This window comes from Gorilla gorilla, chromosome 18 (assembly GCF_029281585.2).
Source record: "Gorilla gorilla gorilla isolate KB3781 chromosome 18, NHGRI_mGorGor1-v2.1_pri, whole genome shotgun sequence".
Classification (NCBI taxonomy): Eukaryota; Metazoa; Chordata; class Mammalia; order Primates; family Hominidae; genus Gorilla; species Gorilla gorilla.
The window spans coordinates 8,047,982-8,064,784 of record NC_073242.2 but is presented as its reverse complement, the minus strand read 5'-3'; the positions used below and the strand labels follow the sequence as shown (position 1 = coordinate 8,064,784).

General features: G+C 55.1%; 1 protein-coding gene across 4 annotated transcripts in view; it reads left to right on the top strand.

The window, feature by feature from the left end:
• CORO7 (coronin 7) overlaps positions 1 to 16,803 on the top strand; it is a 62,703-nt gene that overhangs the window by 8,512 nt on the left and 37,388 nt on the right. For 3 of the 4 annotated variants that reach the window (XM_055365162.2, XM_055365161.2, XM_063699473.1), the window contains exons 5-7: positions 472 to 655; positions 2,589 to 2,665; positions 12,728 to 12,778. In XM_055365162.2, the coding sequence (XP_055221137.1) occupies positions 472 to 655; positions 2,589 to 2,665; positions 12,728 to 12,778 (312 nt within the window). The remainder of the gene's footprint in view (positions 1 to 471; positions 656 to 2,588; positions 2,666 to 12,727; positions 12,779 to 16,803) is intronic. The other variant, XM_055365164.2, reaches the window with a different exon arrangement.

Below are 16,803 nucleotides of genomic sequence, written 5' to 3'. Positions count from 1 at the left end.
GCTCTAGGTCCCAGACCGTAGTCCAGGGCCTTCTGAGCCCCAGCGCCATCCCCACAGGGCTCTGCTGCCTCCCAGTCCAGCCCCACCCCACTCCCCAGGGCTGCGGGGCTGGTCTGAATTCCTGGTCCCACACTGGCTCCCAAGGGCTTGCTTGGAGCCGTGGCTCTGATCTGACCTGGAGCCCGAGGACAGCAGGTGGGGACGCTGCCAGAAACAGAAGAGCCACTTCCCCAACTCTGGGACCACACCCTGTGGTCTAGGAGCTGAGATTCCCTCCCTCCTTTCTCGGATATGGGGTATGCAGCCCCTGGCCCAAGCGAGCTGAGGCGGGTGGGCGCTCCTCCCAAGGCCAAGGTGTGTGGTCTCCTGGAGCAGCCTAGTTCCAACACGGGACCTCACTGGGGTCACGGCAGCTGACTCAAGGCAGTGAGGCCCTCAGCCCTGTGCTCACGGACTTGGTCTTTCTTGCAGGTAAAACTCTGGCGACTGCCAGGGCCTGGCCAGGCCCTGCCCTCAGCACCTGGGGTGGTGCTGGGCCCCGAGGACCTCCCAGTGGAGGTACTGCAGTTCCACCCCACCTCTGACGGCATTCTGGTGAGCGCAGCAGGCACCACTGTGAAGGTCTGGGACGCAGCCAAGCAGCAGCCCCTGACAGGTACAGGCCACCCTGGCCTGCCCTTCCCAGGGCAGCCCCACTCTGGACAGCACTCCGTTTCTTTGTTGGCATGTTTAGTCACATAAATTAAAAAACAGATATCAAAGTTTTACACTTACATAGTATAAAAGTCTTAAGATTCTATGAGGCTGTAATAAACACCCCATCTCTCTTTGCTCTCCGTAGCCATCAGTTTCATCCTCTTAGAGGTTTTTTTTTTTTTTTTCTGTTGTTTTTCTCCATTTAAAAAAATAATGGCCGGGCGCGGTGGCTCATGCCTGTAATCCCAACACTCTGGGAGGCCGAGGTAGGTGGATCACCTGAGGTCAGGAGTTCAAGACCAGCCTGGCCAACATGGCAAAACCCCGTCTCTTCTCTACTAAATATACAAAAATTAGCCGGGCGTGGTGGCGCACACCTGTAATCCCAGCTACTCAGAAGGCTGCGGCAAGAGTATTGCTCCAACCCAGGAGGCAGAGGTTGCAGTGAGCCGAGATTGCGCCACTGCGCTCCAGCCTGGGTGACAGAGTGAGATGCCATCTCAAAAAAATAAAAATAAAAAATAACTATGGCCGGGCGCGGTGGCTCACGCCTGTAATCCCAGCACTTTGGGAGGCCAAGGCGGGTGGATCATGAGGTCAGGAGTTCGAGAATAGCCTGGCCAACATAGTGAAACCCCGTCTCTACTAAAAATACAAAAACTTAGCTGGGTGTGGTGGCGGGTGCCTGTAATCCCAGCTACTCAGGAGGCTGAGGCGGGAGAATTGCCTGAACCCAGGAGGCAGAGGTTGCAGTGGCTATGGAGAGCGAAGAGAGATCGTGCCATTGCACTCTACCCTGGGCGACAAGAGCAAGACTCCGTCTCAAAACAAAAAACAAAAAAAACAAAAAAAAACCTTCTTGGATGGGCGTTGTGGCGCACACCTGTAATCCCAGCACTTTGGGACGCCAAAATGGGAGGATCGCTTGAGCCCAATATTTTGAGAATGAGTCTGAGCAACATAGTGAGACACAATCTCTACAAAAAATTAAAAAATTAGCCAGGCGTGGTGGCGTGTGCCTGTCTGTGTCCCAGGTACTCAAGAGGCTGAGGTGGGAGGATTACTTGAACCCAGGAGGTGAAAGCTGCAGTTAGCTATGATCACACCACTGCATTCCAGCCTGGGCAACAGAGCGAGATGCTGTCTCAAAAAATAATAATAGGCCGGGCGCGGTGGCTCACGCCTGTGATCCCAGCACTTTGGGAGGCCGAGGTGGGCGGATCACTTGAGGTTAGGAGTTCGAGACCAGCCTGGCCAACATGGTGAAATTCCGTCCCTGCTAAAAATACAAAAATTAGCCGGGCATGGTGGCAGGTGCCTATAATCCCAGTTACCTGGGAGCTGAGGCAGGAGAATTGCTGGAACCCAGGAGGCGGAGATTGCAGTGAGCTGAGATTGCACCACTGCACTCCAGCCTGGGTGACAGAGCAAGCTTCCGAAAAGTAGTGGGGGTTAGGACTTCACCATCTTTTTAGGGGAGCACAATTTAACCTGTAACAGGAGTTGCAGAGAATGTAGAGAAGTATTTTAAGACCTCACACTAGCGAGGGAGAGTATAGATGGCAGGAATAGAGGCTTAGGGCAGGAGTGACCCTGTGGAGTGGGAGCTATGTTGGAAGTGAGCCTGGGAGGGATGAGAGAGCCAGGCCAGGAGCGGGAAGCCTCGGAAGGCAGTTGAGTGATGTACGGCTGCACAAAGGTGGGGTGAAGGAAGCAGCCTGTGGTGCAGGGGAAGCCTGTCTGGGAGAAGCTGCTGCCCTTGCCCCCTTGGCTGAAAAGGACCCTCGTAGCTGCTGCCTTTGCTCTGGGAGTTCCCCCCAGCAAGGCCCGCCCCCACCCACTTCCCTGATGCCCTCACTGCCTGGGGCCTGACTGTGACTGCTTCTCTGCAGAGCTGGCAGCCCATGGGGACCTGGTGCAGAGCGCCGTCTGGAGCCGAGATGGAGCCCTGGTGGGCACGGCGTGCAAGGTGAGCAGGCAGGCGGGGATTCCCTGTGGGGCTCTGTGCAGGCCTCCTGGGCTGGGACCCCCTGGGCTGGGCCTTCCAGGCTTGTTGTTTAGGAGGCAGTGGAGCACTGAGGTCAGGATGGTCATCTGTGTGCCCTGCCCCCTAGCTGCTCCTCACACCCCCGCTCACCTACATCTGGAAGCCCCTACCTTGCCTAGGCCCCTGTCAGATGAGAGCCCACGCTGGTCACTGGTTTGCGCCCTAATGTCGCCACCCTCAGGCAGCCTCCTCTGGCCGCCTGTCTGGTCTGTCTGAACCGCCAGCCTTTCTGCAAGACTCTTGTTAAGCAGCATTCGGCCGCAGGTGCTGGGCCAGGCCCCAGTTGCTGGGGAGGTGACTTCCGTCGAGGACAGTACAGACAAGAGGACCTGTGACCTGGGCTTTACAAGAGGACATGGTGCTTTGAGCTGGTTGGACAGGCCAGGGACGCGTGGCCTCAGGCAGGGATCGGGGCCAGGACAGGCAGGTGCGGGGCAGGCGGGTCCTGGGTGGTGAGTAAGGGTTGTGCCTGTTGCCGTAGGGGTAATGGGAAGGCAATGAAGTGTTAAAGGCTAGAGTAGGGCAGGTGGTGCAGTGAGGGTAGCGGATTCGCATTTGGAACCGCATGGACAGTGTGTGGCAGGAGGGGCAGTGTCTACAGGGGTATGCGTGGCAGCCCGCGGGGAGGTGAGAGCTGTTCTCTGCCGGGAGTGGCGGAGACCTTTGGGAGGAGGAAGTGTTGGAGAAGGATTGGGTGGGAGGCGTGGCGGTCCTGAGGCAGTAGGAGAGGCCTGTCACTGGGACGGGGATGTGCTGTGGCAGAGAGGGGGCGCTAGAGGAGCACCTGGTGTGAATGTTCTAGGCAGAGCCGCTCCAGGGTGGCTGCAGCCTTGCTGAGCTGCTGGAGGTACCTGGAGGTGTCAGTGGAGTCTGGGCCCAGAGGGGCTCTGAGCAGAATCCGGCTGCAGGTGAAAAGGTCCCGTTTGTTTGATTTGCTGACCGCATAGTGCTGCCCCCAGGAGGGGATGAGAAGAGCCTGCAGGGGAGGAGGTGGGAGGAGGAAAGCCAGGACCAGGCTGGAGCCTGAGATCAGGGCCAAAGGGCTTCCCCAGGGAGGAGGCCGTGGGTACGACCAAGGGTCTCTGAAGACCTGTCGGGGTTGCTGGGAATGAGGGCACCCATCAGGGCCCTTCTGGAGGTGTGCCGAGCCTGAAGACACATGAAGAATGGCTGAGAGGCCTGGGAATGGAGCCGAACAGGAGCTAACAGGGCAGGGAGGCCTACCAGACCTCAGCATCCCACCCCAGGGCTCTGCATACTTGGAGGGACCCTAGTCTAACTTTCTTTTCTGTACTCTGCTTTTGTGGAAGCCGCATCTCCCAGTCTTGATCAGTTTTTCCTTTGTGGTGTTCGTCGAGCAGAGAGTCCTGAGAGACTGGCCTAAGCTCTGGGGGCCAATAAGGCCCCCAGGGAGCCCCTTCTGGGGAGACCTGGTATGCGTGCTTTGACCTAACCCTGCTGGGAACGGCTTCCCAGGCAGAGTGAGCTCGAGGCCGGTCCTTGAGGGATGAGCCCTGGCTGAGAAGGAGGGGATGGGCGTCCCAGGCAGAGGGGATGGCCTGGGTGGTCTCAGCAGGACTCAGGGATGGCTGCCTTGGGACCGTGACATCTTTCTTTGAGAAACTGTCTCTGCCCCTCTGTCACAGGTGTGGTGGTCCAGGCCCTCCTCCTGGGGGTCCGAGCCCTATTTACCATTACTATCACAGTTGTGTAGGGAAGGCCAGTGAGCAGCCCCGTGGGCCGCCGGCTTGGCCACTCTTCTCCTTGCTTACTGGCGTCTTGCAGGAAGAGTCACAGGAGTCACAGTACGGAGGAGCCCCTGCTGCTTCCCCAGTGGATGTGTTTTCCCCCGCTAAACCCAGAGCTTAAAGTTGCAGGGACGAGAAGCACACGTTTCCTAAGTGGGTTGTGGGAGTGATGCTTCGTGGAACGACTCCCCCTCCTTCCCTGGTTCCTGGACCTAGGAATTCCACCTGCGGGGACACAGCATTGCCTCCAAGCCGCACCTGTCAGCACAGTCTAGGGCCAATGGGTACCTCAGCCCTGGGTCGGCTGCCGCCTTCTTTTGCTGTAAAAGGAGTACATCGGGGTCCTGGTGGGGGCATCCTACACTGGAAACCCTGGCAGTATGGAGCCGGGAGTGGGGGGCAGCCTGACTGTAGTAGGGCAGCCGGTGATGCCCATGAGTGTGCAGAGAGCGAGGGCTTGTCCTGAGCTGTGGCTGGAGCTGCTGGATGGGCCCACCCCACACCAGGAGCGAGCCTGAGCCCCTCTTTGCAGCCGCACCTGGCTCTGGGTTTATGCACTGGAGCTGCTCATGCCACGGGCTGCCTGATGGGGATGGGGGTGGGGGGTCATGGGACTTTCCACCAGCGTGTGCCCCCACCCCCGCCCCATCTCCTTCCTGGCGCGAAGCCTCCGTGTCCCTGGCTCCCACTCCTGTCCTGCCTCTGTGTGAGCAGGTCTGCCTCCCAGGACCACCAAAGCCCCCTCCTGCTCCCTCTCAGCTACTCCCACTGGGTGAAGGGGCCTCCCGAGCTGGGAGAGAAGGGGCAGGAGGCCGCTAGGGGGCGCGCTCTCCTCACGGATGGCCCATTCCGGCCTGCTGCGCTCCTTACTCCCGGCATGGTTGAGCCTGATAAGCCAGGGAGGACGCGGCCTCTGCAGCCCAGTTCCTCTCCGCTGAGCCAGAGCAGCCTCAGTGCCCACTCTGAACCCTGGTTTGGACCCCGCGTTAAGCTCCTCCATGAGGGTGGCCCAGCTGCCCTCACGGAGTGTGTGCTGTGTGTTCCGCCCTTAGCCCCAGCGCCCAGCCCTGCCCAGGGGTGGCGCTGTCCGCATCCTCACAGTTCACAGGACTGGGCGGGTGGCCCGTCGCTGGCTCACGCCTGTCATCCCAGCACTTTGGGAGGACGAGGTGGGAAGATCACTTGAGCCCAGGAGTTCAAGATCAGCCCGGGCAACATGGTGAAACCCCATGTCTACAAAAAAAATGCAAAAATTAGACAGGCATGGTGGCACGCGCCTGTGGTCCCAGGCTGAGGCAGGAAGATTGCTTGAGCCCAGGAGTTCGAGGCTGAAGTGAGCTCGGATTGAGCCACTCACTTCACTCCAGCCTGGGCGATGGAGCAAGACCCTCTCTCTTAAACAACAACAGCAACAACAAAAAACTGGCCGGGTGCAGTGGCTCACGCCTGTAATCCCAGCACTTTGGGAGGCCAAGCAGGTGGATCACCTGAGGTAAGGAGCTCAAGACCAGCCTGGCCAACATAGTGAAACCCCTCCTCTACTAAAAATACAAAAATTAGCCAGGCATGGTGGCATGCACCTGTAATCCCAGCTACTCGGGAGGCTGTGGCAAGAGAATCACTTGAACCTGGGAGGCAGAGGGTGCAGTGAGCCGAGATCACGCCATTGCACTCCAGCCTGGGCGACAGAGCAAGACTCTGTCTCAAAACAAACAAACAAACAAACTAAAACCTAAAAAAAAAAAAAGAAAAAAGAAACCATAGGGGGCTCGGGGGCTTGCCCACGTCATAGCTGGTCAGTGGTGGTGTTGGCATCTGGACTCGGGCTGTCGGTCTCTGCACCTCTGTGGGGCAGGAGCAGCCCTGACTGCTGGATGTCATGTCCTGCCCTTCATCTCCTGAGAGCCTCTGTTGCTTGCTGTCCCTCGTGTCCTGCCTGTCTCCTGCTGTCCCCTGTCTCTGTCCTTGATCTCTACTTGCTCTCTCTGGCCCACTCTGTCATTGTCCTCTGTTTCTGTCCCACTCTGTCCTCTCTCATCCCTTGCTGTCCCTCGCTGTTCTCTCTCTGGTCTCTGTCTTCTGTCTCTCATCCTCCTCTCTCTGTCCCTCGCCATCCCTCTGAATCCGAGGTGTGGAGTAGTGGAGTGTTAAGAGCCAGTCCCTGGACTGTACCTGGTGCCCGCCTGGCACGTAGCAGGTGCTTGGTAAACTGCAGCTGGCAAGGCTTTGCCAGGAGCGGCATAAAACCAGGGCCCTGCCGAGGCAGACCAGGGAGACCTGGCTTTTGAGGCCCTCTCCAGACAGGCCCCCGCCTCTGCCAGCCATGCGTGTGCCCACAGCCCCCTTGGTTCCCACCATCTGTCTCCTCACATGGCCTCTCCTCCCCCAACGCCACACACCAGCAAGTTCCTTTCTCCACCTCTTTGCTCATGCTATTTTACCTTCCTCGAATGCCTTTGCCTTCCCAGCACAAGCTCTGTTTGTCCTTCCATGACCAGGTCTAAGTTCTTCCCCGCGGTTTCCCATGACACCCTCCAGGCCCCAGAGTCCAGCACTTAGCCTGGAGCTTGGTAGTAGCAGGGAGGCTACTCATCTCTCAGGGAGGGGCTGCACATGGAGCGGGAATTCACTTGGTTTTCCCCTGCATTTCTTTTTGGGTTGTTTTAGTTGATGGACTATTTTCGAGAACAGTTTTAAGTTTACAGAAAAAGTGAGCAAGTTGTACAAGGATTTTCCGTATTCCTTACCTCCTCCCCCAGTGTCTGTGATGAATATCCTGCGTGAGTGTGGTACGTTGTTTCAATTGAGGAACCAATGGTAAACATTATTATTATTATTATTATTATTATTGCACTGCTGGAGTGCATTGGCGCGATCTCAGCTCACTGCAATCTCCGCCTTCCGGGTTCAAATGATTCTCATGCCTCAGCCTCCCATGTAGTTAGGACTACAGGCACGTGCCACCACGCCCGGCTACTTTTTTGTTTTTTTGTTTTTGTTTTTGAGACAGAGTCTCACTCTTGTTGCCCAGGCTGGAGCGCAATGGCACGATCTCAGCTCACCGCAACCTCCGCCTCCCAGATTCAAGTGATTCTCCTGCCTCCCCCTCCCGAGTAGCTGGGATTACAGGCATGTGCCACCACACCCAGCTCATTTTGTATTTTTCGTAGAGATGGGGTTTCTCCATGTTGGTCAGGCTGATCTCGAACTCCTGACCTCAGGTGATCCACCCACCTCGGCCTCCCAAAGTGCTGGGATTACAGGTGTGAGCCACCATTCCTGGCCTAATTTTTTTGTATTTTTAGAGATGGGGTTTCACCGTGTTGACCAGGCTGGTCTCAAACTTCTGACCTCAAGTGATTCACCCACCTCGGCCTCCCGAAGTGCTGGGATTATAGGCCTGAGCCACCATACCCAGCCTAATACATTATTATTAACTAAAGCTCACAGTTTACATGAGGGGTCAGTCTGTGTTGTATGTTCTATGGGTTGTGACAAATGCATGACATAGTGTAACCACTATACGGAATAGTTTCACTGCTCTTAACATCCCCTGGGTTCCACCTGTTCATCCCTTCCTCCCTCCTCCCAGACCACTGCCAAGCATTGATCTTTTCATTGTCTGTATATTGGACTTTTCCAGAATGTCATATAGTTGGAATTATATGGTATGTAGTATGTAGCTTTTCAGATTGGCTTCTTTAACTTAGCAATGTATTTTTGTGGGCTAATAGCTATTTTTTTAAATTGTGGTAAGAAAACACATACCATAAAATTTACCTTCTTCTTTTTTTTTTAGCTTGCTGCAGCCTCAAACTCCAAGGCTCAAGCAGTCCTCCCACCTCAGACTCCTGAGCAGCTGGGACTACTAGCACATGCCACCACGCCCAGCTACTTTTTAAATTTTCTGTAGGGACAGGGATCTCACTGTGTTGCCTAGGCTGGTCTCAAACTCCTGGGCTCAAATGATCCTCCCGCCTTGACCTCCCAAAGTGCCAAAATTCACCATCTTAACCATTTTTAAGTGTACAGTTCAGTAGTGTTAAGTATATTTACACTGTTGTGAAACAGACTTGAGAATTTTCTCATCTTGCAGAACTGAAACTCTATACCCATTAAACAGCAGTTCCCCTTTGCCCTACCTCCCAGCTCCTAGGAATTGCCATTCCACTTTCTGTGTCTATAATTTGACTACTTTAGATGCCCCACATAAGTGGACTCATCTACTATTTGCTCTTTTGGGGCTGACTTATTTCTCTGAGCACAATGAAATGCTGCATCATCAAGGGTTACTCGTTGTGGCATGCAGTAGGATTTCCTTGCCTTTGAAGGCTGCATAGTATGCGCAGACCACGTTTTGTTTATCCATTTATCCATCAGTAGATCTTGGGTTGTTTCCACTTCTTGGCTATTGCGAGTAGTGCTGCTATGAACATGGGTGTGCAAATATCTCTTCATGGCCTGCTTTCAGTTCTTTTGGATATGTACCCAGAAGTGGGGTTGCTGGAAGACATGCTAGGTCTATTTTTAATTTTTTGAGGAACTGCCATACTGTTTTCCATAGCAGTTGCACCATTTTACAATCCCATCAATAGTGTGCAAGGGTTCTAACTTCACGTACTCACCAACAGTTGGTTTTTTTTTTTTGTTTTTGAGACGGAGTCTCGCACTGTCACCCGGGCTGGAGTGCAATGGCGCCATCTCAGCTCACTGCAACCCCCGCCTCCTGGGTTCATGCGATTCTCCTGCCTCAGCCTCCCCAGTAGCTGGGAACACAGGCTCACACCACGAAACCCAGCTAATTTTTGTATTTTTAGTAGAGACGGAGTTTCACTATGTTGGCCACACTGGTCTTGAACTCCTGACCTTGTGATCCGCCCGCCTTGGCCTCCCAAAGTGCTGGGATTACAGGTGTGAGCCACCACGCCCAGCCTTGCAATTTTTTTTTTTTTTGAGATGGAGTCTTGCTCTGTTGCCCAGGCTGGAGTGCAATGGCATGATCTCAGTTCACTGCAACCTCCACCTCCTGAGTTCAAGTGATTCTCCTGCCTCAGCCTCCCGAGTAGCTGGTATTACAGGTGCACGCCACCACGCCCGGCTAATTTTTGTATTTTTAGTAGAGACGGGGTTTCACCATGTTGGCCAGGCTCGTCTCGAGCTCCTTACCGCAAGTGATTGCCCCCAGCCTTGGCTTCACAAAGTGCTGGGATTACAGGCGTGAGCCACCACGCCTGGCCTAACACTTGCTATTTTTAAAAATGTAATAGGCATCCTAATGGGTGTCAGGGGTTATCTTACTGTGGTTTGGATTTGTGTTTCTCTAATGGTTAGTGATATTGAACATATTTTCATATGCTTTTTGGCCATTTCTATATATATATTTTTAAAATGTATATTCAAACCAGGCCTGGTGGCTCACACCTGTAATCCCAGCACTTCGGGAGGCTGAGGCAGAAGGATTACTCGAGGCCAGGAGTTCAAAACCAGCCTGCTCAACATAGTGAGACCTCATCTCTACGAAAGAAAAATTAAAACATTAGCAGGGCCTGGTGGCTTGTGCCTGTGGTCCCAGATACTTGGGAAGCTGAGGTGGGAGGATCGCTTTAGTCCAGGAGGTTGATTTGCAGTGAGCTGTGATTGCACTGCTGCACTTGGGCCTGGGCAGCAGAGCGAGACTCTTGTCTCAAAAACAAACAAACAAAAAAGGCCAGGCACAGTGACTCACACCTGTAATCCCAGCACTTTGGGAGGCCAAGGCAGGCAGATTACCTGAGGTCAGGAGTTCGACACCAGCCTGTCCAACATGGCAAAACCCCGACTCTAGTAAAAATACAAAAAATGAGCCTGGTGTGGTGGCGTGCACCTGTAATCCCAGCTACTCGGGAGGCTGAGGCAGGGGAATCGCTTGAACCCGGGAGGCAGAGGTTGCAGTGAGCCGAGATCGCGCCACTGCATTCCAGCCTGGGTGACAAGAATGAAACTCCATCTCAAAAACAAAAACAAATACAGCCTGAGCCGTATTGCTCAGGCTGGTCTCAAATTCCTGGGCTCAAGTGATTCTTCCACTTTGGCCTCCCAAAGTGTTGGGATTACAGGCAGGACCCACTGTGCCTGGCCTATGGCAGCTTTTTTGTTTTTTTTTTAGACGGAGTCTCAGTCTGTTTCCCAGGCTGGAGTGTAGTGGCACGATCTTGGTTCACTGCAAGCTCATTGCAACTCCGTCTCCCAGGTTCAAGTGATTCTCCTGACTCAGCCTCCCGAGTAGCTGGGATTACAGGTGCGTGCCACCATGCCTGGTTAATTTTTGTATTTTTGGTAGAGACGAGGTTTTACCTTATTGGCCAGACTGGTCTCGAACTCCTGACCTCAAGTGATCTGCCACTTCAGCCTCCCAGAGTGCTGGGATTACCAGCATGAACCACCTCTCCTGGCCATACTTACTGTATTTTCAATTTAAGACGGGTTTATTGGGATGTAACTCCATTGTATGTTGAGGAGCATGAGTATTTCAAGTTTTTTTTATCTGTACTGGTGCAAATGATGTTGTTTTTCTTTCTTTCTTTTTTTTTTTTTTTGAGATGGAGTCTCACTCTGTTGCCCAGGCTGGAGTGCAGTGGTGCAATCTCAGCTCACTGCAACCCCCGTCTCCCAGGTTCAAGCGATTCTCCTGCCTCCGCCCCCTGAGTAGCTGGGATTACAGGCGCCTGCCACCATGCCCGGCTAATTTTTTTATTTTTAGTAGATACGGGGTTTCACCATGTTGACCAGACTAGTCTCAAACTCCTGACTTCAGGTGATCCACCCACCTCAGCCTAGCAAAGTGCTGGGATTACAGGCGTGAGCCACCATGCCTGGCTGGTGGTGTTTTTCATTTCAAATTCCAGTTGTTTACTGTTTTCAAAATATGAAAACAGGAATCTGTGCTGAATGAAACAAAATAGACCTCTGCTAAGACGTAAAAAGGAAAAGTTAACCAGCCCCCATCTTCCCCACCCTTGATACCCAGCATTGGCACACAGGCCTGTGTTAGTCCAGACCTTTCTCCTTGCTCAGCAAACTTGTAAAATGTATGGGCTGTATGACAGTTGGGTATCAATAAAAACAAACAGGATCGTGGTCACACAAAAGGAGATTTTTGTTGATTTTTACCACAGTAGAATCACACTATACCATGTTATTCTACAACTTCCTTTTTGCACTTAATTTATTATGGCCAAACATGGTGGCTCACGCCTGTAATCCCAGCATTTTGGGAGGCCGAGGCGGGCGGATCACCTGAGGTCAGGAGTTTGAGACCGGCCTGCCAACATGGTGAAACCCCGTCTCTACCAAAAATACAAAAATTAGCCAGATGTGGTGGTGGGCGCCTGTAATCCCAGCTACTCGGGAGGCTAAGGCAGGCGAATCGCTTGAACCAGGGAGGCAGAGGTTGCAGTGAGCCAAGATTGCACCATTGCACTCCAGCCAGCATGGGTGACAGAGCAAAACTCTGTCTCAAAAAAGAAAAAAAAAATTATTATGGCCCAGCCTGTAGTAGTGGATACAGATTGTGCCCTGGTTCTTTATGCATGAATGTTTGTGTACACACACACACACACACACACACACACACGTATGCATGCACACACACACATTGTTCCGCAGAAAGAAGGTCTATACAAAGCATGAGTGTTTTATTTCAGTACATTTTTTTCTGCTTTTTGTCTGTTTCCATCCTCCCTTTGGATAATCTGAATCAATAACTGCCGAATGGATGGTTCGGAGGTGTAAGCTCGTCTTCCTGGTTAGTGCTAAATTCTGTAAGTGCAGAAATGAGGTCATCATATGAGCCTCTCCAGGCTGGGCCTAGTACAGGGCTGAGCATGTGTGGGGCACTGACAGCCTAGAGTTTGGTTCTGGACCTCCGTTTGTCTGTCTGTGAGGGATCATGGTGATAGTACCACTTCATAGGGTAGTTGGAAGAGTCGGAGGGGTCGAGTGTCTGGTATGCCTGACGTGGAGTAGGTCTCAGGAAGCTGAACACTCCTCACAGAAAACTGGGGGACTGGGTGGTGGTTGCTGCTGTGCTGAGGAGGAGGAGCAGGGCTGAGGAGGGATGCCCTGGTGTGTGATGGCAGCCCTGCGTGCTGGGGATGGGCTGCTCAGAGCTGGGGGTTGGGAGGTGAGGGGAACAGGCTGGCTTCCAGGGACCCTCCAGCCCTAATCGCAAGTTGTTTCCTCCTCTCTGCTTTTCCAGGACAAGCAGCTGCGGATCTTTGACCCCAGAACAAAGCCGCAGGCCTCTCAGGTGAGTTGTGTGGGCAAGCTGGGGTGGGTTGAAGCCTCCACTGAGGCTGAGGACCCAGTGGTTCTAGCAGGTGGAGGTAGGGGCAGGCCTGGGGTCCTGGCAGACATGTTCTGCAGCACCAGGGGTCCCCAGGAGGTGGGCCACCACTGCTGGGAGCTCTTCCTGTGAAGTGTGTTGTGCGTCCTGGGAGGGCCTGGCTTTGATCACCGGGTGGCAGAAGCTAAGCTTCCCCCGGCTCTCCACGGAGGCCATCGTGTGGCTTCAGGCAGCGATCTGAGATTCCCACTTCCTTCCTTTAAGACCTTCACCCTGGCACGGTCAGCAGAGACCAGCTGCAGAGGAGCCAAAAAGAAACAACCCCTGTCCTCTGCAGGAAGACCCTGGGTGGGACCTGTCAAAACGTACAGGGTCCAGGGACTGAGCGTGTTCTGGTTTGTGTCTGTGCATGGAGTGTGCGTGGCCATTTCAGTTCCGAGCGGGGAAGCTGGGACCTGGCTCATGCTGCAGGCATCCAGCCACTGGGACACCGTTCATTTGCCCTACAGAGACCTTGTAGGCAGGAGCAACAACCCCGGGACAGGGCCCTGTCTCTGGCTGCATAAACATTGCCTGTGCTAGGCAGGGAATGTTTATGGAGCCACACACAGGGCCCTGTCCCGGGGTAGTTGCTGGGGGCTTCTCTTGCTGGGCTGGTTTAGTGCTTCCCTGAGTAACTGGCCCGGGAGCAGAGGCCTGAGTAATGCCAAGGGGGCAGACATAGATGGCCTGAAGGAGGACGGGCTTGTCTGAGGGGTCTGCGCGAGGGGCGCTGGGGGATACGGGCCCATGGTCACCTGGGCTGTGGGAAGCCATTAGAGAGTTTTTTTTTTTTTTTGAGACGGAGTCTCGCTCTGTCACCCAGGCTGGAGTGTAGCGGTGTGATCTCGGCTCACTGCAAGCTCTGCCTCCTGGGTTCACACCATTCTCTCACCTCAGCCTCCCGAGTAGCTGGGACTACAGGCGACCGCCACCACGCCCGGCTATTTTTGTTTTTGTATTTTTAGTAGAGACTGGTTTTCACCATGTTAGCCAGGATGGTCTCGATCTCCTGACCTCGTGATCCTCCCGCCTTGGCCTCCTAAAGTGCTGGGATTACAGGCCTGAGCCACCGTGCCCGGCCGCCATTAGGGAGTTTTAAGCAGGAAGTGCGATGAGTAGATTTACATTTCTTTTTTTGGGTGGGGGGATGGAATCTTGCTCTTTCACCCAGGCTGGAGGGCAGTGGCGCAGTCTCGGCTCACTGCAAACTCCGCCTCCTAGGCTCAAGTGATTTTACTGCCTCAGCCTCCTGTGTAGCTGGAACTACAGGTGCCCGCCACCACGCCCGGCTAATTTTTTTGTATTTTTAGTGGAGACGGGGTTTCACCATGTTGGTCAGGCTGGTCTCGAACTCCTGACCTTGTGATCCACCCTCCTCGGCCTGCCAAAGTGCTGGGATTACAGATGTGAGCTACCGCGCCTGGCCATGAATTTACATTTCTAAAAAGAACTTTCTAGAAGCTGAGGAGGCTTATTCCCTGAGGAAGGTGAAGTTTAGGGTCCTACTGTTAGCTCAGGAGAGGAGCTCCCCAGCAAAGACCTAGGCCCATCACAGATACCCCCTCCCCATTTCTAGGACGTTTTCCCCACCCGGGGTCAAGGGCAAACCACCAGCCCAAACCAAACTAGTGGTAGCCCGGAGCCCCAGAGCCCCCTACACACACAAGACTCAGGAGAGAAACCCAGTCACATGGAAGACTGCAACTGTTTAGTCCAAACGGTACAGTCAGTTCCACTTTTGTCCAGCTGAAGACCGAGAGGACTCCCATTTAAGCAGTGAAACTAGCCAAGGAGGGTGGTTTTGGCCACACCCTGGTCATACTTGCTGGTGGAGGCTGGCTGACCTCTTCGTCATGTGGGACCTGGGCCTGGTAGATGGTGGCTGTCTGCATCTCAAGGCAGTGTGGGTGTGTGCGGTATCCTCACTAGGTAGCTTTCTTTGACCTCCAAGCCTTTGCCCAGAAAGCGGGGCCCAGGCTCAGCTTGAAGGTGCCACGGAGGCTTCCCCCAGCCCCCTTCACTTTCTCAGGTTGCACTCTCCTCTCCAGAGCCCAGGGCACTGCTGGGGCACCTATGCTTCTGCCCCCGACCTACCGGGCATGGCTCTGAGCCAGCTCACTGGGCCCACGTGATTCTTCCTATTCTCCCCTCCTCCGCCCCCTCTTTCCAGCCTTCCTCCTCCTCTCCCCTCCTCTTCCAGCAGGGCTGGGGGCGGTGACTGATGCCGAGGTGGGGATAGAGTGGCTGCTATCCAAGGGGCTCCCAGCTCCTCGAAGAGAGAGGGAGAGGATCTGGTTCTGGAGGGAGCCCCCCTGCGGGCTTTGGGGCGAGGAGACCTGGGAAGAGCGTGGGTGGCTCCCACCCCTTCCAGCTGCTGGCTGGGGCCTGTGCTCGGGCCCTGGTGCGGGGGCAGCAGGCCTGGAATGCCGCTCTCCGTGTGGCCCTGCCCCCCACTTCCGCCCAGGGCATCTGGCCCACACCTGGCTTCTATTAGGAAAACCGCTGCTGGCAGCCAGGGCCGGTGTGAGCCGAGGGGCCGGCTCGAGGGAGAGGCCTTCTGGGAGCTCCTTCTCTGGCAATCCTCCTTCCTTCCTAGTGGGGTGTGGCTGGGGGTCAGGGAGCGGGGCCGCCTGCCCTCCATCCAACCTCTGTCCTCTGTGGGTCCCACCCCACCTGAGCCCTGGTGCTATCCCGGAGCCCAGAGTGGGCCAGGGAGTCTGCCCTCCACTGTCTTGTTGGAGCCCTGCCTCAGGCGTGAGCTTTGGAGCAGGGGACCCTGGGGAGGCTCCTCCTGCTCACACCCATGCTTGGTTCTTATACTGCATGTATGACCCTTTGTTATGCGCCAGGCACTTGGCATATTCCACTTCCTCGGAGGTGTAGACCCCGAGAGTCGGATGGTTCTGTGGCTTCTCCAGGGTCCCACCTCAGGGTGACAGAGGCAGGCTCGCCCCTCTGGTTGCAGAACCCCCAGGACCCCCACTGCCGCCCCTTCCCTTTACAACCGGCCCAGCTGGGGCTGGGTGACGCCCTGGAGCCCAGGCTGTTCTGGGAAAGTGGCAGCCCCAAATGAGTGTCGAGGCCTCAGAACCCTTGTCTGGGCGGGAGGGGGCCCCGGATTGAGCCCTCTAGGAATCTCAGTGCATCAGACAGGCCAGTGGGGGGTGGTGAACCTCAGAGGAGGGAAGGGGGTAAGTGGGGGGTCTTACTATTGAAGCAGGTTCCCTCACCCCAGCAAGGAGCCAGGGCTGCTCCTGGAACCATCCTGCCCTGCACAGGAAGTGTTGCCATGGTGATGAAGGGGCGGGCATGCGCCTCCCCTCCTGCACCCCCTGCGGGGCTGACACTGCTCCTGCCCTGCCACAGCCCCTCCTATTCTCAGAGCTAGGTGGTGGGGGCCCTCTTGGGGCTGCAGGGTAGCAGGATGCCTGGGTCCCAGCTGCAGCCCCTGTTCTTGCCCCCTATGCAGGAGAATGAGGAGCTGGGGAGAGGGCTCTTCTCTGAGGCTTGCTGAGGCTGGCAAACGGGTCTCGCTCTGTCGCCCAGGCGGGAGTGCAGCGGCGCCAACACGGCTCACTGTAGCTTTGACCTCCTGGGCTCAAGCAATCCTCCTGCGTCAGCCTCCCTGGTAGCTGGGACTACAGGCACGCACCACCACGTCAAGCTAGTTGGGTTGTTTGTTTGTTTGTTTTTTGAGATAGAGTCTCGCTCTGTCACCCAGGCTGGAGCACAGGGGCACAGTCTCGGCTCACTGCGAGCTCCACCTCCCAGGTTCAAGCGATTCTCCCGCCTCAGCCTCCCGAGTAGCTGGGATTACAGGCGCCTGCCACCATGCCCAGCTGATTTTTGTATTTTTGGTAGAGATGGGGTTTCACCATGTTGGCCAGGCTGGTCTTGAACTCCTGACCTCAGGTGATCCACCCGCCTCGGCCTCCCAAAATGCTAGG